At 36.8% G+C, this 25938-nt stretch overlaps 1 protein-coding gene across 3 annotated transcripts in view; it reads right to left on the bottom strand.

Moving 5' to 3' along the window:
- Positions 1-25938, bottom strand: part of MINDY3 (MINDY lysine 48 deubiquitinase 3) — a 58179-nt gene that overhangs the window by 17239 nt on the left and 15002 nt on the right. For all 3 annotated transcript variants that reach the window (XM_065628375.1, XM_065628376.1, XM_065628377.1), the window contains 5 exons: positions 23996-24110; positions 23517-23590; positions 22984-23063; positions 16740-16810; positions 15507-15587 (listed from right to left, as the gene is read on the bottom strand). In XM_065628375.1, coding sequence (XP_065484447.1) covers positions 15507-15587; positions 16740-16810; positions 22984-23063; positions 23517-23590; positions 23996-24110 — 421 coding nt within the window. The remainder of the gene's footprint in view (positions 1-15506; positions 15588-16739; positions 16811-22983; positions 23064-23516; positions 23591-23995; positions 24111-25938) is intronic.

Genomic DNA, 25938 nt, shown 5'->3' with positions numbered 1-25938 from the left:
TAAACAGAACCTGGGCATTGCTTGAAACTAAATAAACAGCTTTCTTGTAGGTCTTCCTAGGAGCCAATTATCAAATCAAGGAAAGAGGAAGAACCCTTCAGATCCAAAATAAAAGGCCGTTATCGTCATACAAAGAACTAAACAGGTATGGAAAGGCCATAAATCTTTATTTCTCTTAGGCACTGCTAAGTAGAAGTTGAGATTGCTGAGGTATGTGGTTACTGGTTCTAAAAATACTCATCAACATAGCATCTACTGTCAGTTTAAGCAGACTGTTGTGACGGGTCCCTGAAAAGGGACACAGTTGGAGAATTATGCTGTGGCAACAAACCAGATGAAATCCTACAGCCCTCACCTGTAAAGTCAATACTAAAGCACCTGATGTTATTTGACATCAATGTGATTTGAAAGACTACCCGTCCGACTCTGAACAGAGAGAAGACAGGTTCAAGACTCCCATTCTTGCTCAGGGACATCATCCACACCAATAGTTTGGAAGGGCCACTGCCCATAGCTGTTGCAGTGACAGAAGTATCCTCTCCAGGCTGCTTACAATGCTTTTCTTGTGCTGGCTGGTGGAATATGAGATTGCTCTGTGGCATATTCTATGAAAGAAGGCTTTAAAAAATGTCAAACAACTGGAAAATACCCACAGAATACTTTAAGGAGTAGAAGATTTTGCAGCTTGAGGTCTGTAGATGGAGGAACTGAAGGAAAGGTCCTTGACTTAGCTGTCTCTATACAAGAGCTCTGCAGCCACAAATGTTTCCACTTCAGGATGTCAGGTGTCAAAGATCATATCCTGTATTCTCCTCAGCCTTGAACAGAGGCTTTTGGTCTCCGTGGGATCCAGAAAAAGCCGAAAGAAAATAATTTCCTTCAACAAGAGAGGGCAAAGACAAAAAAGGCAGTGTGCCACCCCCAAGGTAGCACAGTTCTTATCACGGGTCAGAAAATATAATACAGGCCTTGTAATTCAGACCAGAAAAAGATGACACAGTTTATCGGAAAGTGTTCATCAAGGGGCAGAGGAGGTGGTGGTGGTGGAGAAACATTCACACAAAGCAATTTGTTTCAACAAGGTGGTTGAAAGGAAGCAAACTGGCCCCAGTAGCACTCTGCCTTGTGAGAAAGAGTGGAAGGATTATTGCATTTACTTTACAGTACCTGCAGTACCTGGCTGGTGCTGCAAATGGAAGAGTTCTCAACAGGGCAGAATGAAAAGCTACACATGGATGACTATTTCAGATCCTTTTTCACCCTCACCCACACTACCCAGACAGAAGAGAGAGCCTGCTTGATCCAAGGGTTGGGTGAGGTTGTGGAGGAAAAGCAAATGCAAACCAAAACCAAAGAGCAAGAATTAATAACAGAAATCTACAGCGAGCAGGCTGTCAGCCTATCCAGCTGGAAAGCTGGGCTTTTAACATGCATCCAACTAAGTCATGGAAACCACAATATCTGCTCCATTCCTGTGGGAGAGGATGGTTTAATGAGACAGCCAACAAAAAAGCCAGCATTGCAGGTTTTCAAAAATAAGAGAAACTCAAACTGCAGCAAATACGTGTTTAACAGTTACACTGCCACAGATGTTGGTGGTTTAGTTCAAAACGTTACAAGAAGGCAACAATTCGCTTGTTGACATGTAAAAAACATAAGAGCTTCTTCACCATGTTCCCTGCTTGGATGGACAGATGACAAGAGATTACTGTAAAACAATAAAGATTGAATAAAAAGACGACTGTATACCTAAAGTTACTAACTTGGTTTGCTCATCATCACAGAACGAAGTCTTTGTTTTGAAAACAAAAATACATTACTGGAATTACAGACCAAGAGTCAGCAAATCTGAGTTTACTGGAATTCTTATCTAATTACTAAATTACATATTCTCCAGCCACAAATTTAATCTGAAAAGGCAGCTTTTCAAATTACCCGTTTTCTGCCGTATTCGGATTTCCCCCCGCTCCCTAAAAGACAGAATACAGTGCTACACAAAAGCCAAACTTTATTTCTAAGAGGAACCAAACTGGAAGCAGGCAAATTCCATGGTTTATGACTTCGAAAAACTTCAAAATATAATTTACTCAAGATGAATGGTAGCTTCTATTATCATGATACACTTTAAAAAAAAATTAAACATTTTATATTTGCATTAAATATTTCTGTATCTATTTCAGCCTACAGACATGAAGCATTTGCTGTACAACCCATGGTGAGTATTAATCACAGAATGTTAGGGATTGGAAGGGACCTCGAAAGTCCTATCCCCCCACTGGAGTAGGAACACCTAGATGAGGTTACACAGGAAGGCGTCCAGGCGGGTTTTGAATGTCTCCAGATAAAGTCTTTTTGGCAATTACAATAAGGAGGTGGGAAATGAAGAAGTACAACAGGAGCATTTACCAGCAGAGTTAAAAGCCAGTGAAGATGTACTGCAGAACTTCAAATCTTCCTAAATGCAGTTCTCACAGTACTGTAAGCTGCAGCTAATGTTGAAATCAGCTTCAAGCATTCAGTTTCCCACTTAAGCCATATAATTGTCTCTTGGGATGACGTAAACCCTCTGGTTTGCTTCGATCCAGAATGATATTTTTGAAAATGGACCAGATAAATTATTTTGTAACTCAAATATGATGAAAATATTTCTAAAGAACAATTATTAGCCTGATTCATGATTCTAACAGTGATATCTTATGGCTTTACACGTGAAATGTATGAGTGCTATGAAGTAATTTAGAAAATATATTAACAATGACATGTATTCCATTGTTATTTTGTACTGTTAAGCTGTATTTTAGGGAATCCTCATACACACGTGTTGATACACGTATGGAGGAAATAATAAAAATTCCCAACCTTTACACATTTTCACGTATTATAAAAACAGGATCTCCTTTTTTTTTTTCATATTTGAATTTGGTACTTCAGGTAGCTAAGTCCAGTAGTAGCAGAACAGAGCAATTAACTACAAAACCCAGTATGTTTATTCCTTTAATTAATACAAAACTTGTGATATTTTTCTCCTTAAAGCTGTCTTATACAGTAAAGCCAAACTCACATCACTCTAATTATATTAGTTTTCTTAACTCTGCACAGGCAGTCACTGAACTTTTTGTCTAAGTACATCCACACTGTCTCAGTATTTCCATACTGACGCCTCTTTAACACATTCAAGTCTTAGACTGAAAACTTTAGGACCTCTCTGTAACATAAACCAGCTATTTTTTAAGTACACGTATAAATGTATATGCATATAAAGATTCCTTAAACTATCAATTGGTAGACCAAAATGGCATTGGACTCCGTGTAATACAAATTAAAATGAGAAAATATATTAATGTATTTCATACCCTTTTTCCGTAAAACAAAGTAACACTGGAAAAAGTGCACTTATACTGAACTCAGGCTACTACACTTTCAGAAAAAAACAAATATATTATTCAGATAGCTAATCAAATGTAACTTCTGCTGTCAATAAGAGGAGAAATAAAGACAGAAAATTACAGTAATGTCTTAATATCGCTAAACGTGCTTCACCTCTGCTAGGAAGAGCTAAAAACTTCCTCCACCATACACAATCCCCTCCTCCCGCTTTTGTGTATTTTTTCCTCCTTCCACATTTGGACTTTCAGTTCATTCATTCACATATCCTAACCTGAAGTAGAGCTGCCTTCGCAAAACATTATTCTGTAGTATTAATATTATGTACACAACAAAATTGCTACCAGTATGAAAGAAGACAATACAGGGACGAAAATCTCATTTTCTAATGCTTCTCAAAAAGTGGTTAGAAATGGATAAGGCTAAGGGTATTTGCGATTGCACTTGTAAAAGATGAAATCAGACGCTGTATCCAGATTCACTCTACTGTTCTCAGAGATTCATGTGCATTAAGGTTCTGTGGACCGAATAACAGCTAAACCCCAAAGAGGTTTCAACCAGGTTCCTGCCATTTATAAAATTACCTGAAGTCTCCTGGCAACACAGGTTCTCTACACAAGTTCAGTCTGTCATGTCCCAGGTTTGTTAGGCAGTTGGGGAGTTTCAGAAAAAGCAGAGTTTGGCATAATGAGACTACAACCATTACTATTTTAAAGAATATTTTTATTATTGAAGCATATGTTGTCATGTTGGCAGCCTCACTCAGCGTTTCTAGTTCCCTGCATCTATCCCAGTAGGGTTTGGGAACATGGGAATAAAACAAGCCGAACAGAGAATTAAATGTCACATCTGCCACTTCCCAAGGATGCACGGTGCCCTGCTTAGAAAGAACATCTGGTCTTCAGACGTTTTGGGGGAAAAAAATGCACAGAGAACAAAAATGGCCACAAAATAATTTCCTTGTTGTTTAGCTCAGGAAAACTTCACTTTAAAATCTTTAATAGGCATTCAATAACTATATTTAAAACTATCTCATAAGCTCTGTAATACATTTATGACTTCAGGACATTTTTCTTTTTCAGGAAGAAAAATTCTAACGGGAAGAAAGAATCTGAGGAATCAATCTAGAACATGCATTTATAACAGGCAAGCAGATTAACAGCCATTCATATAGATTCACTTTCTACCACAGAAGACACGATGGGTCTACCATCCGCTCACACTCTCATTCTGGAACTGCCATTTGGTCATGTAGTGAATACTAGATTTCAAATCTTAAGTCTCAGTAAAAATGGCTAAAATAATATTCCCACTATCATTATCTGGTAGATGACTTCCGCAGTCAGTAGGCTGCAATCAGAAGAGAAGATAAAATAAAAAGGAAGGTGGCTTGTAGAGCGAAGAATCGATGGTGTGAGCCCAGCACAATCACAGTTTTTGATTTCTACCTATTACCTCATATAAGGATACATGGAGTATGTGGAGAAGTTTTTCATTCTGCTTACCTGTCATGTCTCTTCATTAGGATACTACAAGCACATTAAATTCAATATTTTGGATGACAGAGGATTAGATTTTGGGACTTGTAAAAAAATTTTGTGTGGAAATGACATAATAAAATTTCTCTTTTAAAATTCAATTTCTAGAATGATTCCACAATGACAACCGCTGACTATGAATACACGATTTGCTGTCCTAAACCTGTTTATTTCCTGATGTGCATTGGTTTAGAAACTTTGACAGCCATGCGTATTTACTTGTTGACAAAGCATGGAAACTAAGCTCAGCTTTTTTCCGCCTCCATGTGCTGAGGCTGCATCTTATCACTAGAACAGCATCTTTTATCTCTGCCTTATCTCTCTCATACATACAGTCACGCCAAAGTCTGATGTGAACACTAGAGCATACCATTGCATTTATACACTTTCTGGAAAGGAGTATTCTACTGCATGAAACACACACCCTTTTTTCTGTTCTCCACTTGATGCCAGATTAACCATTAAGAAAGCTAGTATCTTCTTCCTAATTGTTTGCATACTATTCAATGATTTGCAAACCAACAGGAAATGAAAGTGCACTAAATTTACTAAGTCAAAGCTTTTGGGCTAAGACTGTAGAAGGTCTTTAAGGGAATAAAGGAGAAGTTTATGCCTCTCCCCTCCATCTACTTATAAATACTGAATGAACTACAAATTGATTAAGGTGTAATAATACCTGCTCCACTATCAAGAGTGCTCAAATAAAAAGGATAGGTTTATTATTTTGGGGAAATTTGAAAAATATCCAAATACATGCAGAAAGATAAAGTGTAAAATCATTTTGAACACTAAAAAGCCAAGGTATAAACATCCAAATGAAAAAAGGGTTTTTGAAGCAAAGTTGTATTTTTCAGGCCAAGATCTACTGTGAGCCTTTAACCATTAATACATACACAACTCGGAAGCCATCAGACACCAGGATTCTAAGTTGTGCTGTATAATACTCAGTAGCAATGACCCAACAGAAGGAAGGGTCTTTAAATCAATTACACAAAGACATATATATATAAATACCTCAGTTCAGAACATTACAAGCAGACTGGAATAGCTGCCAACATAGCGTGTGCCAAATGCAGAATCAAGACGGTAACTGGTAAGTGTTAATGCGTTGAGTGAGGTGGACATGCCTTGTGACTCAAAGAAAAAAAATGAAAAAAAAAGTAATGTAACATATGAGAGCACATTACATTAAAAAAGTTGTATTTAAGAAAATTTCAGGTCAGTACTCACTGGCTGGCTGTATCCTATTGCTATCTGAGCAACAGCATAAACAATACTTTGCTATTTAATGTATCTGAAAACAGAACTAAAGTGATAATTGTGGCAGAACTCAGTAGTACTTCTACCTAGAAAGGCTGGGGCACCTCACTAGTGGAAGAAGCAAATGATGGAGGAAAAAGTCATCAGCGGTTTGTTTTTCACTTGATTTAGAATTAGGAATAACAATTTTTCACACAACACATTTCTCTAAATATAAATTTGAGTGACACTTAAAAACTGCAATGCTATTAAAAACTCTATCAATTTATTCAACATATTTTAATAATGAGCCAGGATGCCTATTTCTCCAAATTTGAAAAACAAAATATCTACCCATCATGTGACGACTCAGGCCCAATGTCTTCGCTACTGTATCAAATATAGCTGGAATCAACATTGGTTTCACACCTAAAAGGGATACAGAATGACACAATGATGTTCTCGGCCTTCGTTTCTATGCTGTATGTTGACTTTCAGAATTTACTTGATACAGTGACTTATAAATTATACAATTGCATTTAGCAGTGTCTTTGACACAATTACTATTTGCAAGCCGCTCTGCATATACTACCAAAAAGAAAGAAAAAATCAAAATGTGTTTCTTTAAAAATCAGCCTTTCATATGATAGGCTAATATACATACAAACTATACTTTGCTCATACCCTCCTTTCTGAAACAGGAGGCTGTAAATCCTTCTAGATGCTAATAAGTACTCTTATGGGGCAGGACCCAATCCATTACCTTCTAGTCCCTGGTTTCAGTTTACATATGAAAGCCATTTATTCTAATATGAGGAAAAGGAAAAAATACTGCTCAGGACTGCTGTGCCTACAAATGGACAGTAAATGAACCACCATTTTTACGCTGCTTTGTGCAGTTTTCACAACAGGCGCTTTACACATTCACCACTACAATCCATTCCACTACAAATATATCTAACTAACTTTCAGAAACAACGTATCGTTTAAGCTAAAGTAAAAATAAAATTTCATGGAGATGACTGCAGATTAGTCTCAAATATGTTCCCACAGCCTACTGATAATCTTCACAAATCAGACAAAAGTTTGTTTCTTAACCAACTGAAATGCAAACTTGGCAAACAGAAAGTAAACAGAGCATTTGCTTACAAGGGAACTAGGAAGTTGGAAAACTGAATAAATAGATAACTACTAGAATCACTTTTCCTAATTGTATCTAAAATAGACTTGCAATGATTAACAATACAATGTTTCTAAAACTAGTTAATGTGATATTCACGGTCATTACTTAAGTATATCTTTGTAAGTTTTCCAATTCTGAAGTGCTCCTACAATATATTACATTGAGAGCTTAGCGGTGCGAGTGTTTTATTTTGAATCTTTAGATCTAAATTTTGCTGGATCAGAAGCTCCTACTGAAACTGCCCCACACCCCATTTTACAAGTTTTCATCTATGAATAGGTTTGGAAACAGCATGCAAGAAGTCAGTACAAAGTCATTCTTTCATCTGCCTCAGCACAAACCAGTATCAAAATGTGTAACATGTCAGGAGAAAGAATTCAGTGACACAAAAATTGGAACAACTCAAACATAAACACATGAAAAGTGATATCATCTAAGCAGCCCTACTCTCAACTACTTCATATATAAAAACTGAACCTCCCCCTCTGAAAGAAAACAGATGGATGAGAAGTCTCTTCCCAAAAGGAAGTAATTTGCCTATTTGCTTAGGGGTATATACAATTACATTTCATGGTCTGTATTACCCAACCATGAACGATGTCCTTAAATGATCATTGTGAAAGCTGTATATAATGGGATAAATGGTAAATTTTTTCTAAAACTTTAGAGAACATATAGATATGATTAAATGGCTGAAATTAATCAGAGGATTGTGGTAAACACAGTGAATGCAATTCTTATAATACAAGAAATCCCAAATAATTGGTTAAATTAACATTTACACTCTTGCATGTCTCAGTTTAGTGACCTGAACATTACAATTTCTGTGTCTCAGCTCTTAGAACAAATAATGCAAAACCTCGTGACTGAGTTATCTCTTTGTGATCTAAGCGGTATGTCCTCACAATTGCTGCTCATTAGTACAGGATGCACAACGATTCTGATGAGCAACACAAGCATTACAGGACCTTGACCTAATTCCTAAATGTTCTCACTTTGGAGTTTCTGCCACAAGTTACCAAAATGCCGACCATTGCCCAAAGATTCATTTCTCCAGTATTCAAAGACATCAACTTTATCACCCAGCCTCAGGAACTGGAAGATCACCAGAATGCTCTTTAATACTTTCCACATGCAATTTTCACAACATATATGTGCATATTGTTGTACTCTGTTCTTGATGAAAAATAATCGTGTGCCCTTAGATTCCATGGTTATGGCTTTATCTTCCTAGCTCCACATTTTTAGTTACAGTACTTGCCTACGAAAAATAAAATCTGTATAGCTCGACCTCCACTTCAAGGCCTCTTTGTAACTGTGTGGCAGGGACCCGTAACACTCCATCCTCCCAAAAACACCTCAAAACACCCAAAATCCTGAGTAACTAGAGTCCTACCTGACCCCCGGAAGATGCAGTGATGATCCCATATCACCAACCCTAAAATCAGGAAAACCAAGTGAGGATCCACTGAAATCCTGAAAACTTTAGTACAGTCTCATGACTTTCTTTGATTTAGGATACAATAATGTACGCCATAACCATAGCGTTTCCAGGCTACTGCATTTGAATAAAATTTGGCATCTGTAACATCTATTACTGGATTTCTTCTGGCACAATGACCTATGAGTCCTAACCTTCTAGCTCTGCAGATCAGCCACACCTGCCCACCTCAATCTTCCTACTCAACCTTTCTGTGGTCCTCTGCATATCTCTGCTCTTCTTGGAAGTCCAGAGCTCTCCAAGACACTTTGCAGGCCTGAAAGGATGTCAGGGAGGTGGCAAAAATCAGAATTAGTTCTTTATGTCTTGGTTTGGAGAGGGCGTATTTGGCTTCTTCATAACCTTTTCTTCTTTCCCAAACCTCGTGCAAAACATGAAAAAGAACATGTCCTGTAGAAAGTTGCTATAGCCACTCCAAGAAGCTTTGGTTTCTCCACTATTCAAAAATTCTTTTAGAACAGTTGAAGTACAGACTATCAAAAACTAAGAGGAGACAGAGAGATGTGATTTTTCCTTGCAGCTATCACAGTTCCTTGCTCATTCCAACAATGTGGGAAATGGGAAAATAAAAGGAGACAGAAATGTTTCTCCTAGGCAAAGCTAAAAAATTTTATTATGGCCAAAGCTTCTCATGAAAGCTACCTCCACTTGAAGCCAAAGCTACATTTCTAATGAAAAGAGAAATAGAAATACAAAGATTTCATAAATGACAGTGCTCCATATTTGTTATTGTTAGAGTAAATAAAGTCACGATGACTTTGGGCAAATTGAAGTCATGAACTTGTTTCATTAAAAACAAACATGCCACCATACACTATTGCATCACACATAAGGTCTATTTTACTACAATGAAAGGTTTAGACAAAATCTAGAAGTTACTTGGATAAATGCTGGTGTGAAAGTCACTTAACATGAACGAAAAAAACCACAAGTTTCCCCCTAGAAAACTTCCCAAACAACAAACAAAGAAACCGCCCAGAATTGCATATTCCTAGAGAGAAACACATACCTGTAGAAGGAACAAATTCATCTCGAAGTAAAATTTGAGTAGAACCACAAAGAGCAGAATAACATTTCACAGTTATGCTCTGTGATCTTGCAAAACTACCATAGGGTAGATACCTTACAGAAGTATTTTATTTTGAGGTGCCCCCTGCCAAGTATGAGACCTCAAAGTTGGCCTTTCTGCTAGGAAACTTATATGGACAAAGCAACCCTTATAAACTGCTGCATTATTCAGAACAATTTAAATTCCTTTAGCAATAGCAATTACGCTACGATGCTTAAACCAACCAGCAGAGTAACTTCAGTTGTCTTTGAGGGTCCATAATGCCCACAGGAAACACCCTGCTCTAACATAAATGTTTAAAAGGGGTCTATTCCTGCAGAAAGGAACTCTTAAATTAACAGCTAATATAAATATTTGAAGATTCACTGCTGATTTAGCCAAATCAGAGCTATTGTCAAGAACAGAGCAGCATTCATCTCCCTGCTCTTAATCAGCACACAGAAAACTTAAACCCTACTTTAGCCCAGAAGTTGTTGCTGCAGTTGCCTCACAAATCTCTGCTCTTTCTACCAGATATCCAGACTGTCCCAACCACAAACAACTGCATTTATTCATGGAAAATAAAGCTCTGAAACCACACGCTCTAACTATTTCCTGAAGTGGAATTCTTCAAAATCTGATTTTGACTCCTCCTCTGATGAGGACTTTTTCAAAATTTGATTACCTGCATTTACCAGTCATGGGAGCAAAAAAACAAAAGGAAGGGTGGTGTAGATATTTTTTCCTACCTTCCCAAAGTAGAAGAGTTCCTGAGTTAAAGGGTAAGTACAATTTATTTGGATATCCACAAGGTACTTTTGCAGAGACCAGAGCTGTTAACACATACTAGTATTGACTGAATTTTTACATACACATCTTATTTTGTTTGATGGCCATTGACATTTTCTGTTGATGTTCTGAGACTAAATGCTATGCCCAGTAACACTCCCCCTAGGCCTGTTCTGGTAAACACCACTGACCCAGATCCAGGACCTCGTATAGCAGTGTCAGTGTTTGCTCAGGTGTCCTTCTGTTGAACTTTGATGGAAAAGCTTGTTTAGGGAGAGAAATGAATGTTCTTTCTTCTGAGAGACAATACTATCAAGGATGCTGAAGAAAGGCCCTGAGAACGTGTAGAACATGTTACAGTGATCAAAGTTAGAAAAATAAAAAAACGTAACCCGAACCCCTAAGTACAGCCCCAACACAGCAAAACAGGCACACTTTCCTTGAAAAGCAGTAATTTGTTACTTATTCAGATGTTCTCAGCAAGGAGTTTCCTCTACTTATCTGATTATTCAAGTCTAGAAATGCTACAATGCTGCAACTGAAAATGGATAGCCCATCCTGCTGTGGCCTGTGTGCTCCAAGACCTGGGAACAGTCTAAGGGAATAGCTGAAAAGCTTACACAGCTCCGAAGTGTCCCCACGGGCAGCTTCAGTCACCTGAAGTCACCAGATATACACTCATTCTATGTTGTCATTTCACTTTCCAAGAATCTGAATCCAAACTTCCACACCATATGAGTTTGCATGTCAGCAGATGTACTGAGAAAGCAGCTATTAACCTGCTGTTGTTGATCTTATTGTTTGCACTGAAACATTTTCTTGTTATATTTCAAGTAACATTTCAACCTGTTGGTATTCTTTTATACAGTGTCTGACCACGCTCTGACATTCCTAAAAGTTCTGAATAGTATCAGCTTGTCATAACTTCCTATGTTACGAGTATCGTAAAATAAACAAGAGCTGACCATACAGCATTTGATCCGGACCATCACAGCCTTATCCCCACATGAAATAATTTAGAGCCGCCCCACTTGTCACTCTCTCTTTTCCCTACAATAAAATAAAGACCGTAACTTTAAAGTTGATTTTTAGAGGACATTTACAATACTGTCTAGTTGCCTTAGCACCATCTGACAGAGCATGCAGGGATACTTAGCGTGTCAGATGAAAGCTTCCTTGTTTATTTTTGTTGGCCTGAGGCCATTTGAAAGTTTTCTTATTCACTGAGAGGGAGAGCAGGGAGAGGCAGAAGTGATGGCTGCTTGAATTTCAGTCCCACTTTTTCAGGGAAAATCTATCTTGTTGCAAATGCAGAGTCCATGACCACTAGAAGTAATAGCCATCCTTATTTTTTCAGTAAGTGTTAAATTTGGACTGCTGATCATCAAGCAACTTTCTGGCCTTACATACACACAGTTGTAATTGAAACAAAGAAAATGTGCTGGTACTAATTAAGTTCCCTGCTAACATTTGTCTGCCCTCCCAACTATTCACACAAGTTTTTTCAGCTCTATTATGATATGCGTAAGTATCAGAGTTCTGAAGAACTACTTAGGCAATACAAATGTTTGCATGGCCTTTCCAACTCATTACATACTCATCTGCATAACAAACTGTAGTATTTTTGCTCAACACAGTCTATCTTAGAAATTAAAATATGGAAGATAGGAGGTGAAGCTTCATTTCAGATGTTTCCAGATTCTATTTTCTTTTGTCTAGAAAGAACACTTCCACTGAAGTGGGTGATAGTGGATCAAAACATTGTGATAAGCATTCTCATGCTTCCGTGTTTTGCACAGGAGATTGTACACTGCATTTCAACTTGTTGTGTCTGCATGGTTGCCTCCAAAATATCTAACTAAGTGTTTGGCTGGTGACAGGTCAGTTAAGTCCCAGGAAGAAAAACCACTTATATTCTCTTCAATCAAATGTTCTTCAATAAAAGTTGCTCTTTTAGGGAAAAAAAAAAATTCTGAAGTTGTTGCTTTCTACCTCCAATTTCTTGTAGTAAAATGAGGCTAATAACATCTCTGTACGTATCCAATGAGTTTTGACAATTAAGATGTGGAGATGAAGACCATGCAAATAGAATAAAATTTCCATTATTTTAGTAACAGGGGAAACTGCTGACCCACTGCTAGACTTTTGCTAAAACTAGGAATTGACTCAGCTGTCACCATTTAGGGCTATTTCACACAGCAGCAGTTACAAGAGAACTTAAGCCCAATTACAAGCTTTAGTTAATTTCTTTTTATTTTCACTTTAAGCTATAAGTGTGATCTTCAGCCCAAAGATGCTGTGCTGCACTTTGCTCCTTCATTAAAATCCACTGAAAATGCAGAAAGTTTTAGAATGGCAGCTATGGACAGGTTTATGCATTTTAGAGTGTATGACTGAAAAACATTTATTTGAAAGTCCCAACTCGAGCAGAATGGTCCACATTTAATGTAAATATATTCTGGCACACAGCAATAGATGTTTATAGTATTTAATTCAAAATGTTCTGAGATAGAAAATCGAAGTGGATGATGGGAGGACGTTTATTGCTGTGCTCTACCTCAAATGCAGAAACCTGAGGGAAGCACCTGAGTACTAAAGAACAGCAGCCAATGTTCTTTGAGTGGGGTGGGATGCAGAATTTAAGTAAACTCTTCTGCCTGTTGAATCTCCATGCTCAAAAGAAGTCCACAAGACAGCAATGTCCCATTCCCTAATTTCCCCACACTGCTCGTCCATAGTGACAGTATCCTAAGACAATCGTTTTTTTCTAGGTTTCTAGGCCAAATTACTCAGCTAATGACAAAAGTGACTGCTATTCTGCTTAATAATTGCCTAATATTCTTCTTTTCAAACATAAGGCTGTAGGCTCCTGTAAATCATGTGCTGCTTGAAAGAACTGTATTTTTTTTTCCAAACTTATTCTGCACCGCTTTTGGCTCCAGACTCCATTTTCCTCGTTTCATTCTGAAGATTTCTTTCTCATGTAATCAAACTCACCATCAAGCCAAAGTTATATTCTCAGTATCAAGCCCCTTCTAGACAATTACACACACCACTTAACTTGCTGACTGACCATTGGCAATGAGTTCAAGTTTCTTCCTGTGGTTTTTGGCAAGTACCTTCAACAGATAAAATAATGGATTGCCGACAAAATTCTTATTTCCACTGAACCTGACATCTCTGCTCCACCTGAAATGCTCACCAACCCTCACTTTAGAAAGGGTGAGGTCAGATGTGCAAACTATATATTCAAGGACTCTTGGAAGTTTTACACACCTTCAGCTCCCACTTCTTTAATCAAAAAAATCCTGGGAAATTCTTTGCCAAGCCCACGTTGCTTCTTTTTCCTGCTTTTTAGTACCTAAGATATTAATCAGAAGCTGAAGCTTTCCCCAACCGAAGTGGAACTCAGTGAAGAAAGAGGAACCAAGCTGCATTGGAGGCACCAGATGTTGATGCCAAATTACTTTAAACCCAGCGAACAGCCCTCAGCCTTTCAAAAGAAGGAGCATTAGAAATGGATTTCTACCTGGAAATGGTCACCATAGACACAAAACATCAGAAGGTATAACAACATTCTGGACAGGTACACTTGAGTTGTACAATGGAGTAATTATGCCTATTTGCACCAGACTGCTACCTGTACAACACGGTACTGACTTCAATGGTATAATTCAGAAAAATTGTGGATAAAATTTCAAAACTGAAATAAAAAAACTTTACTAGGAAAGACTGTTTGGGGAGAGAGTAAGACAGAAAATAAACACTTAAAGTATGATAAGAATTCTTCTGCTACCATGGAGTAGGGAAGAAAGAGCATTTATCACACACAAGGAATTCAGGGAAGCTCTAGTATAGCATTTGCATCAGAAACTGCAATAAAATATTAAATGTGCAACATAGGCTAATTAATTTAAAGGATTTAAAATTTAAGTGTAAACAATACTGCTACACATAAACTTCCAATGTATTGTGTGGGATCGTGGGTTTTTTGTTGTGGTTTTTTGTTTGTTTGTTTGTTTTTACAAGAAAAATCTCATGGGTTTTGTGTCCTCTTTTTAAAGGTTAGGGCAAAGTTTTCTTTGAGGAAATCCAACAACTCAAGAAATTATGCCTTTAACTTTGTCATATATTCTCGTGCTTACTATCAAGATTTGTACCTAAAACACTCATTCATTTTTAAGATATTAAGTACAGGAAAGTTCATTCCTAATAAATACTAATAAATATACTAGTAAGAACCTTTATAGTTTCAATAAATACTTTTAATCAGAAACACATATTCTATACAAATTAAAAAAAGTAAGGAATACAATTTACAATCTTCAACTAAAACAGAAATGGTTTCCTCAGAAAACTCATCTCTAGAGCATTTTATATGTTCCACAGATTACAGCACATAACTGACAGAATAAATATAAGAAATGATCATAACAGTCCCGATACCTATTTTTGTTCTAAATTAAAAATTGTGAAATTACTGTCAGAGAGATTAAACTAAAAGGCGCCCACACATAACTATTTTCTTTTTATATCTCTCTTGCACTATAGAAATTGAAGACTATATTTATCCCAAGTGCGGTGTTCTAAAGCATACCCTTCCCTCAGCCCAATAAATTAAGATAGAACAAAAGACTTCACTAAAATTTATGAGCTATCATTAAATCATTTGAACAATTCTGTCTTCAAGGGAAGGCTTAATTAAAAGGTTTGGTGACTACATTTTTACATTAAAACCACATGAAACTCACATTGTAGCAAGATCTGAACTTTGAATTTATGTGTGTATCTGCCTGAGGTTATCAAAAATCACATCTGACATACCTTGGCAAAAAAGACTGTGAGGTGTGTTTCACTGCCAAGTATCCAAATGGGAAATTTTGGAGACTTCAAATATGAGCCAACCTAAAAAGTTGCAACAAAATCAGAAACACAAAGCAAACCCAGGAAACTCATCTAGTTAGTGATCAAGCTAATGACAATTTAGTTAGCGAAGTCCCAACTGCTCTGAAAACTGATATAAAATGTTCAATAAAATGACAAAATAGTATAAAATACTGAGATTCTAATTTTGATCACCGATTTCTGTTTGACTTGGAAAACAACATAGCTTATGATAATTAACTGAAATAAGACATCAGTGAGAAAGTGGTAACAACATCCCTTATCCCAACCTTGAAGACATGCTTCAAACTCTGCACATGGGTAAGTACTCCTGTGCTTAACAAACTATAATCAGATGCTAAATGAGGTAGAAGTCCACCGGATTTATTAGCTGGTTTTGGATGAATCCATTCAGAATTAACATTTATTAAATAAATGAAGGGACAGTTAGTTACAGTCAATACACCAGTGTTCTGCAAACTACATTATCCTCTTGATTGAAAAGGAAGCATAGAACAACCAAAAGCCTTTTGAAATCAAGAGTATTAATGCTGTTTCAAAACCAGTGCTTGTAAAGCACAAAATTTCTCAAATAAAAACCTTAAATCAAGAAATTCTGTGTCACAACAGGAAGAAACTATATGGACTAGGTTGCACTTCAGTCACAGATGTTCACAGATGAACATATAAAGTAACTTTTAAGTCTTGAATATACTATATTCAGAATACATTTACTTAATAGTAGTTTTACCATTTTTACTTTCAGCTATTTATTTTAAATGGAAAGCAGTGATAGCATAAAAAGAAAAAAATAAAACCGCGGTGTTCACAAGCCACTTTGGGACTTCACAGTTTCATAACCATCTACGTAACTTGCAATATGTTTTATTTTAGTAAAAACATAGGCTTCTAACTAGCTATATTACATCGGCGCAACAAAGTTCTAATTCAAATATCATCAAACAACATTTACTCAATAAGATGCATTTAACAATTTTATTATATATCTGTTGTAAAATATTATTATTTGCAGTTTTAATTTGAAGTTGAACATACTTTGAAAGTTCTTTAATATTTCCAATTGTACACAGTGTAGCTTCTAGTAACACTGTTAAAGAAGCCCACAACACCTTAATGAAAGAAGCATTTTAAATGATGCAGAAAACAGCTTACCTTACAATATCTCAGGGATTCCATCAATGTCAAAAAGCCTACTGTTGCCTGCTTATGTATACCAAGAAGTTCTGTTCAAAACAAACCACAAAATTTATTAAAAAAACCAACCAAACAAAAACAACCTGCAAATCCTCTTTTAAGCCATTTTTTCTTAATTTGAAAATTGGTCAAGTAACAATTTTAGAAGTCATGCAGTTTCAGCAACAATGGTAAATCATCAAGTTATAGTAAAAAACCAACAAAGGTTTAATAATTTCCGCCTCTATAAAATAAGAAGACCCAAATGCATGGTTTCAAAAGTTGTTGGGTTTATTAGTAGATGAAGTACTTATAATTTACACCAAAATTCTTCTCAGAAAAATTTAAGAAAAGCAGCTATCTTGAAGGGGAAAAAAAGCATATATGCATATATGTATTTTTCTTTCCTTCCCTTTTAATTTTTAAGACTTCCCTTGCTATATTTATCTTAATCATTTCTCATTCTGAATAATAAAACATAATTTTGCAAATAACAGTTTTGTTAGTAGGAAAGAAAGTATTCACTCAATTTGATTTTCTGTACTGACTTCCACTTAACGTATCATGCAGCTCTCAAACACACAGCTGTCAGAAATAGCTGAAATACTTACGTACAACAGATTGGAAGAGCACTTACAGAGCCTTATTCGAGGCTCTCTAATTAAGAATTAGAAAGTACTTCAAAATTCAAGCTTAGAAACTAGTTATAATCATAAGTATTCAAAGCAGCTCTGGGCTTACACACCATCTGAACAGTGCAAGTACTGTCCACTCGAAACAGCTCTGCTAAATCCCTAAACATTGTCTAAACAAAGAGCAGCACATACCTGATCTTGCAAATACACATGGGAACACCTACTATGATCAATTTAACAAGATCTGTATCTCCTTTTTTCAGAGAACTTTCATTTTCGTATTTGAAAGTCCCTTCTAAACCACAAATTCTCAACTATATTTTTTTAACATTGATCAGTCACGTACAACAGCATAAACCTGACGTTCTTTATCCACAGACCTCAGGACCATAGCAAATAAAAGAAACTGTTGTAAATTTAAAAGATTTTTGGACTTCCAGAAATCAACTCTGCATTTCACTGTAACTCCCAGCACCAGACATGGTATGCCATCCTTCCTTCACCAGCTTCAAGTTCACCTCACTGAATTTTGCAACAGTGTAGAACAGTTATTATAGTAACAGATAACTTTTTCCTCTACTGTTAAGCAAAAATATCACCCAACTCCAAAAATCCAAAACCCCCCCAAACTTACAAACACTAGTTTGTTCACTGCCTTTGTGGCCTGGAAGTGCAACTCCTTCCTTAGAGTCGTCAGCTATACCTATTTAAAGGCTTTATTTGCAGTGAATATTTCTTTGATCTGAAGCCGTGCTTTCAAGGGTTAGGATTATCTTCAAACTTGCTTGGAATTAAAACATTCGAGGGTGCGCAGATAATGCTTTGCAGAACCCCATTACCTCACTACCTTATAGCTGTGTTGCTATAAATTGCTGTACACTGAGACAGTTCATCCTTTCTTTGAGCCAAGGGCAAGAGAGCTAGCCCAGTTAAAAAAAATAGTGGAGGATCCTTCAAGCTAGGGAATAGCTATTGTTCAGACAGATATGGTTCACTCATTCAGAAAGATATCATTCATTTATATGTGCAATGAAGGGAAACGAATGGCAGAAGTAAACAATAGTACATTAAAGAAATAATTTTAACACATCACATGTATTTCTTAACCATTAACGAAAATTAGTGTAAAGTTCAGTCTGCTGAACGAACGCTTCAGATTGAGGACCTGATGCTTGGAACAGAACAGCAAAGTCACATATAAATAATATTTATTATTCAGAAAATAATCAGATTTAAGTATTTTGTTCCCCTGGCGGACAACTGGATGAGAACTCTGTCTGATAACTAGGGAGAGAGCTTGGATCTCGGCTACAGCAGCAGATGTAGAGTCTGAATGTCCTGATTAGCCAGTAGTCAGTCTACACAGATCATACATCTGAAACCTATTAGACCAACTTCAGCCTGCAGTCACTGGTCTGCCCATGTCTCCTTCAGAATTAGCCAACAAGGAAGACAGACGCAAAAGCAAAAATCACCCTCAGATGACTTATGAGGAAACAAAGGGAGACTAGCTGCCCTGAAACAAAGTTCATCCCTGTGAATATCCTCATCCCACAGAAAGAAAAAACGCCCCTGGAAGAGATCTGGTAACACCAAAGATCATGTAAGAAAACGAATATGTACGCCTCTTGTCAGAAAGTTAGTTTCTCCTTTTTTTTTTAAAAAAAGTATTTTTGCAAAGTACTCAAATGTCTAGAAAGGAAGAAAACTGGAGCCTTTAAAAACCAGTCAGGCCCAAACGAATGAAGGTTTTAAAATGTAATAATATGGTTACCAACTGTATCCAAATACCACCACCTAGTGACAACATGAAACACCACAAAGTCTTGGCGCTAAGAAAAAGCAACTACAGCATTATTTGTATTCATACTAAATTGCTACACTTCGCCTAAGAATGACAGTCTTCTAAAAATGAGAAAAAAATATCTACCTCCCCATATCTTCCTACCATGAATAATTGTGGCAAGAGAAGAGATTAGAATAAGAAGAAAGGTTTAAAGGGGGATATGTAGATATTGAAGAAGAGGGATAATTTCATTTGTATTTGTACCAGTGGTGGCCAAGAGCAATTCCAGTTAGTAACTCCTGCCCTATTTGGAAAATACACAATACTGTGAGAGTCGGAGCTTTGTGTATAATCTACAAACTACCTGGTAATTCCTCAAGTTTGTAATTCGCTATGTTCTTGTCGCTGATAAAATTACTGACATTAACATTAAAATGGCTATAAAATAATTTTAAAGATTTACCTATTAATTAAAACTTGCTTAGCTAAACAGTTGAGCAAGAGGTAAAGTGGCATTACACAACTTCTGAAAAAAATGTGAGTGCCATTCTGAAAATTCCATTTAGTAAATATGTTTACTTATGATAACAGCATCACCTATCTAGCATTTTTCCTGCTCCTGCCTTGAGACTGAATCTTCTCACTGTTGCTTCATTGCTATCCCTGCAAATATGCCACAATCCACATCACATCCAGTGCTTTCTGGAGTTCTTCAGCGCCACCTTTCCCTCCTGCCCAGGGACACCTCTCCTGCCCTTCCCTTTCAGAAGTTCACCTACTGATTACACCTAATCACAGAAGTACTGGAAATCTCTTTCCATTATGTTCACGCATGGAAAAAACAAGCAGCACTGGCAATCGGCTCCGTATAATAGCGATGTCAAACCTTCCAACTTGTAGTTGCTTGAACAGAGGAATTTAAGACAAGTGACCAGTAACCAAACCAGAATCACAGAATCATAGAATCATTTCGGTTGGAAGAGACCCTCACGATCATCGAGTTCAACCATAACCTAACTCTGGCACTAAACCATGTCCCTAAGAATCTCATTTAAGCGCCTTTTAAACACCTTCAGGAATGGTGACTCCACCACTTCCCTGGGCAGCCTGTTCCAAAAAAACATACATGAAGCCCACTTTGGAAAACAGTCAGAAAAAACCTTCAGTTCTTTTTATTCTGACACCTGCAACCTTTCTACATAAGAAACTCATAGCACTGGCAGAAAGGAAGCTGAAGACTACAGGAAAAGAGCACCAAATATGGGAGAAGTGATTGAAGGAGAAAATAAAATTGAAGAAAATGGAGGGCTCCCAACAGTAGCTAAGGCCAATTACTCAACTGGTAAAAAACTAACATGACACATAATACCAGATTCTTAAGATATAATAAAGAATATTTTGTGCTCCTCTTCTCCCCCCAAAGAGAGACAGATGTTTCTATGGGAGTTCTGGTTAAGAACTTTCATGGCAGATTGATTGAAAACCAAAATGTGGAATATTACTGTGTGAAAAGAGAGTTAAGTCTTCTCAAAACCAAGAAAAAAATCCAGCTTCGATACCTAATGAATAAGGTCTACCAGAAAGATAACCTGAAAGACAAAGGAGGGAATGAACTGTGAGATTTCAAAAAAAGATACATTAAATTGCAGAACAGTAAATTATCCCAATGTAAAGGAAAGTTGCAAGAACAATTCAGACCGATCATAATCTAACAATTCAGATTGATAAATCATAATTAAATTTTCGAGAGAAAATTAAAAATGCTGAAGAGAACATATGGATAAATCCAACGAAAACCCAACAAATTTCAGTTAGACAGGGGAGATAAATGACAACGATGTTCTATATACGCAGCATGAATCAGAGCAGGAATTGACTGATAACACAAAAGAAAATGATACAAAGAAAATGCAAGTATTCAAAGCCATCTTTGCTTTAATTCACAGAAAGGTAAATGATGTTGTATACTGAAGAAGACTAATAATGAGATAATGGTGCCAGCTGTGAAAAAAATAACAAAATTGGCTAAAATAACTGTAAATAAGACAGATATGTTTAAGCCTGCAGATCCTATGTAGCCTTTCAGTACTTAAAAGGGGCCTATAAGTATGATGGGGACAGACTATTTAGCAGGGCCTGTTGCAACAGGACAAGGGGTAACAGTTTTAAACTAAAAGAGAGGAGATTCAGGCCAGACACGAGGAAGAAATTTTTTACAATGAGGGTGGTGAAACACTGGCCCAGGTTGCCCAGAGAGGTGGTAGATGCCCCATCCCTGGAGACATTCAAGGCCAGGCTGGACGGGGCTCTGAGCAACCTGATCTAGTTGAAGATGTTCCTGCTCATGGCAGGGGGGTTGGACTAGATGAGCTTTCAAGGTCACTTCCAACCCAAAATATTCTATGATTCTAATGAAAGTCACTATACAACACTTAAGTAACTAGACGAAATAAGTCTCTGAACCATTGATGATTACCTTATGTATCAAAGATAAAGGAGGTGTCAGAAGACTAGAAAAGATAAAACAGGGCGTTTACCCTACAAAAAACAACAAAAAAGCCTAACGGAAAAAACCCAGGAGAAAGGATGATTTTAACCTCCAAAGGGTCTTGAAATGAATTAGTAATCAATTTGAATGCACTAGGGAGCACCAAAAAAAAAAAAAAAAAGGCAGCCAGTATAGGCTCATGCATATTAGACTGCAATAATCCAATCTAAAAATCCTGTATAAGAAGTCTATCAAATAGGGATGAGAAGAGTTAGATACAATATCCAAATGACATTCCGAGAAGTCTGATGCTAAAGTACAGCCTGTATGGAATCATGATCGAGTGGAAGCCTAAAAAGTCTCAAAGGAGATTGTACTACTTGTTCATTGTCAAATCAGAGCATTTCAATTCAGGTCTTGCATGGATTAGTCTTGAACCTCAGTTCAAGTCAGTATTTTCAGTGACGACTTAGATGACAGAAAATCCTTGTAAAAAGCACGCTGATGAACCTGAGATGGACTTTGTGGCAGTAGGGGAGAGGATAGGAATACTTTCAGAATTCAAAGTGCTCCTGCTTTCAGATCATCTTCTCTGTAAGATGAAATGCAACAAACATAAAAGCCCTCTAACCACCTTGGTGGCCTTCCACTGGACTTGCTCCACAATATCAATGTATTTTTTGCGCTGGGGAGCCCAAAACTGAACACAGCACTAGAGATGTGGTTTCATAAGTGCCAGATAGAGGGAAAGAACCATCACTTCCATCCACCTGCTGGCTGCCCTCCTCCCAACATAGCCCATGACGCAGCTGGCCTTCTTTGCCAGAAGGGCACACGGATGACTCCTGTGCAACTCATTGCCCACAAGGACCTCGGGTCCTTTTCTACAAAGCTGCTTCCCAGTCAGCCAGAGCTGCCCTGTGTTGTTGCATGGGCTTCTTCCATCCCAGATGCAGGACTTTGCTGAATTTAGTCAGGTTCCCTTCAGTCTATTTCTCTAACCCAATGTGGCTGTTCTGAATTGTGCCCTGTCTCCAGTGTATTGAACAAGTTTCCTAACTTGCAGAGGCTGCCCTCCCTTCCATCATCCAGGCCATCAGGTACCTTATCATTTCAACCTGTAGCTGACAATTCTGCATTCAGTGATCAGAGATTTAGTGCAAGTATGTTTTATTTCCATTTGAAGTCTGCTTAAATCAAAGGACAGTAAACAAGGAGACTTTCAAAACAGAAACAGAGCATACTCCAAATCTGTAGGTCAGCATCTCATAGAACGTAAAAATTATGAACAAGCATAAACTAGAATCAACTTACTCATTCCTGAACATTCTCTGTCTCCATCCCACACATTAGAAACAGCATGCCCCGTCAACAGGAGGTTAATCAAACTTTGGCTATATAACAGAAAGAAAGAGTCTATTAAAAGGGATATACAATTTATTTCTAAAAAAGTGGTTATCTCTACCAAATGAAAAAAGTATTGTATTACCCAGACAACTATGCAGACTTTCTCTAACTATATTCCTTTAATTAGTGTTTATTTGTAATTCAGCAATGCTAATATGATCTCCATTTTTTCAATCAACAACTTGATATATGTAGTCCTGAATTTGAGAACTATTCCTCTAAAAATTCAGCAATAACAGAAGCATTTCCTCAGAACTGATGCATTAAATGGAGTAAGCAGTGAAAAGGCATGCTATGTTAAGTGTTGGTTTTAGCTATTATAAAGTTACAATTGAATCTTTGTCGTAATGTCAATAATTTCCTGAAAGAATGATCATTTACAGAAACATTAAAAAGTAGCCCACTCATCTAAGTGGTAGCAACCATATTTTGCAGCTTACCTTCCATGACCATAAACAGGATCTATCAATGGCTCAGTTGCATCTTCAATTTCATTTTTTATGTTTTCAATACCCTGCAGAAAAATTACAAATATTTTTGCTCTCTTAAGGAATGAATTGCAACACTTAAAACAACAGAATGCAATAGCAAAACATAGGAAGCCGATGCTCTTATATGAATTGATACCTAAACACAATTGATTCTCTTGCTAAGAGATGGTAGGAATATAGAAGGGAGGATGTTTCCAAAAACTGAAAATCGCCCAGATCACAAAAAAAGACTGAGCTTTTCAAGTTTTTATGCTGGAAATGTACTGCAACGTGAATGAAGATACCATTCCATCCATTTATCTAGATTTGACTTATTTTATCGGTTGAGTTTAGTGTTCACCTTTTACAGAAAAAAGGTTACATGGTCAAACTTCCTCTTAACAAAGAAACAAACCAAACACACACAAAATATCAAACAATCCACAAACCTTTGTCAGTATTACAGAATACAGAAAGAGCAATACTCCAAATCTGTTTGTCCACACTGAATATTGATCCCAAACTGCAGCCTTTAGTTCAGGGAAGCTTTTGAATGCTCGTTTGCTAAAGACAAAAAACCCAACAGAACAGGAAAGTGTATTTAGATAAAGCATTTGAATAGTGTCACAAAGCACAAACAAGAATTATTAACACCCAACATGAAAATGTCCAAGTAAAAAGCAGAGTAAAACAGGTGTTACATACAGAATGACACAGCAGCTCTTCTGGAGTTAATATAACTGCCACAGTCTCATTAGTATTTACCCATCAGAAGACAAATAATTCTGGGCAATGTGCAAAAATGAACATAGTTTTTTATAAGCAAATACTAACTATAAAGTTACATACAGCTGTGAAAGAGTCAAGTGGCTTGAACCAGTAATTCTACAAAACAGTTACTCAAATTGCAAATAGACTGCGTGTCACCAAAATGTTTGCATTATGTACTGTATGTTCTAAAAGACATTCAGTCCATAAACAGTGGAGAAAAACTTCCACTTAACCAGGTAAGACTATCTTTCAGGCCTTCAGAGTAATTACTACATTTCCCATGAAAATTTGCTTTTGTTAGACTCCAGCAAAACACAAAATGTTTAAAACCACAAGTGGTACATTAACATTTGAGAAACTAAATGGTTGTACAATAGAGTTGCTGCCAGGATGATATGGTGACACCAGGTGATCATACGTTAAAAAGAAAAAAAGTAAAATAAAAACAGAGGAAAGGAAGAGATCCATCACGATTCCAGTGAAGTAATACACTTTCTATTTCTTGGGATATTTAGAGCTAAATACTGCTTTTCAGAACATAAACATTAGTTCTTATTGAGTAATACAAACTAGATCACACTCTCTGCTTATCTTACACAAATTCAGGTATATTATTTATTTTTTGATTCCTTGGACACTTTCAGTAAGTCTTGTTTAAAAAAGAAACAAACATCTGCAAAAATATATCCATAGATGGGTTTACGCTCACGAACACTTGAGATTTTTAAACCACATTATCAGTGGTGTATACAAGGCATAGGAGGCAAAGTCAGTTCTGAAATCCATCACTCAGCTCGCTCGGAAGGTGTATGCTGGAGCGTTCATTTTCATTGAGAAAACACTGAAAAATAACTGAAGTGGGTACCACAAGTTCAAAGATCAAGGGAGTGAGGTAAGGTTACAAAAATGTTGTCTTTTTCTTCTTTCCTCATATGACAAGGGGTTTAAAGAAAAAAAACTGTAACTACTACTGATACAATAAGAAGCAATTATTTCAGTTCTAATTAGTAACATTTTTCACCTCAAGAGTTTTTTGGAATTCTGCTGCTTTTTATTTCCTCTTTGGGGACTTATTTGTATAATGGTTACAACTGTTCACTGTACAAATAAAAGGCTGTTACCTTTAAACTCACTTGAACTGTAAGCTCTGTATTTACACCCCAAAAAGAGAACAGTGTTTAAAGTATGAAACAAAAAAATCATTCTTGTATATGAAACATTTTTATAAATGTTTCTTTCGCTGTCTCAAATCAGGAAAAATACCAGCTGACATTTTTTTCAGCGTATATAGCACAAGTATTTCAGATAGAATCACCTGTGAAGACTGTGTATAAAAAACTGAGGATTAACATCTTTATCTTAAATGTACCTCTTAATTAGCTGTGTTCATGTACTTGAAATGCACAAGTTATTTAGCCAATTTTGCACATTACATTGTTCCAGTTTTATTTTAAAGCCTAACACTTATGCTCAAAATAATATTCCATTTTAAATGGCAAAATGCATAGAAAAACCACCAAAACCCCCAAACCAAACCTTGAACTTAAAGTTTAACCTGATGTGTAACACACAAAAAGTTCCTCAACTTATCCCCTTCAGGGCTGTGAATATTAGTGTAACT

This window comes from Caloenas nicobarica, chromosome 2, assembly GCF_036013445.1.
Source record: "Caloenas nicobarica isolate bCalNic1 chromosome 2, bCalNic1.hap1, whole genome shotgun sequence".
Taxonomy (NCBI): domain Eukaryota; kingdom Metazoa; phylum Chordata; class Aves; order Columbiformes; family Columbidae; genus Caloenas; species Caloenas nicobarica.
Note: the sequence above shows the minus strand (reverse complement) of the source record. Positions and strands in the feature narration are given on the sequence as shown.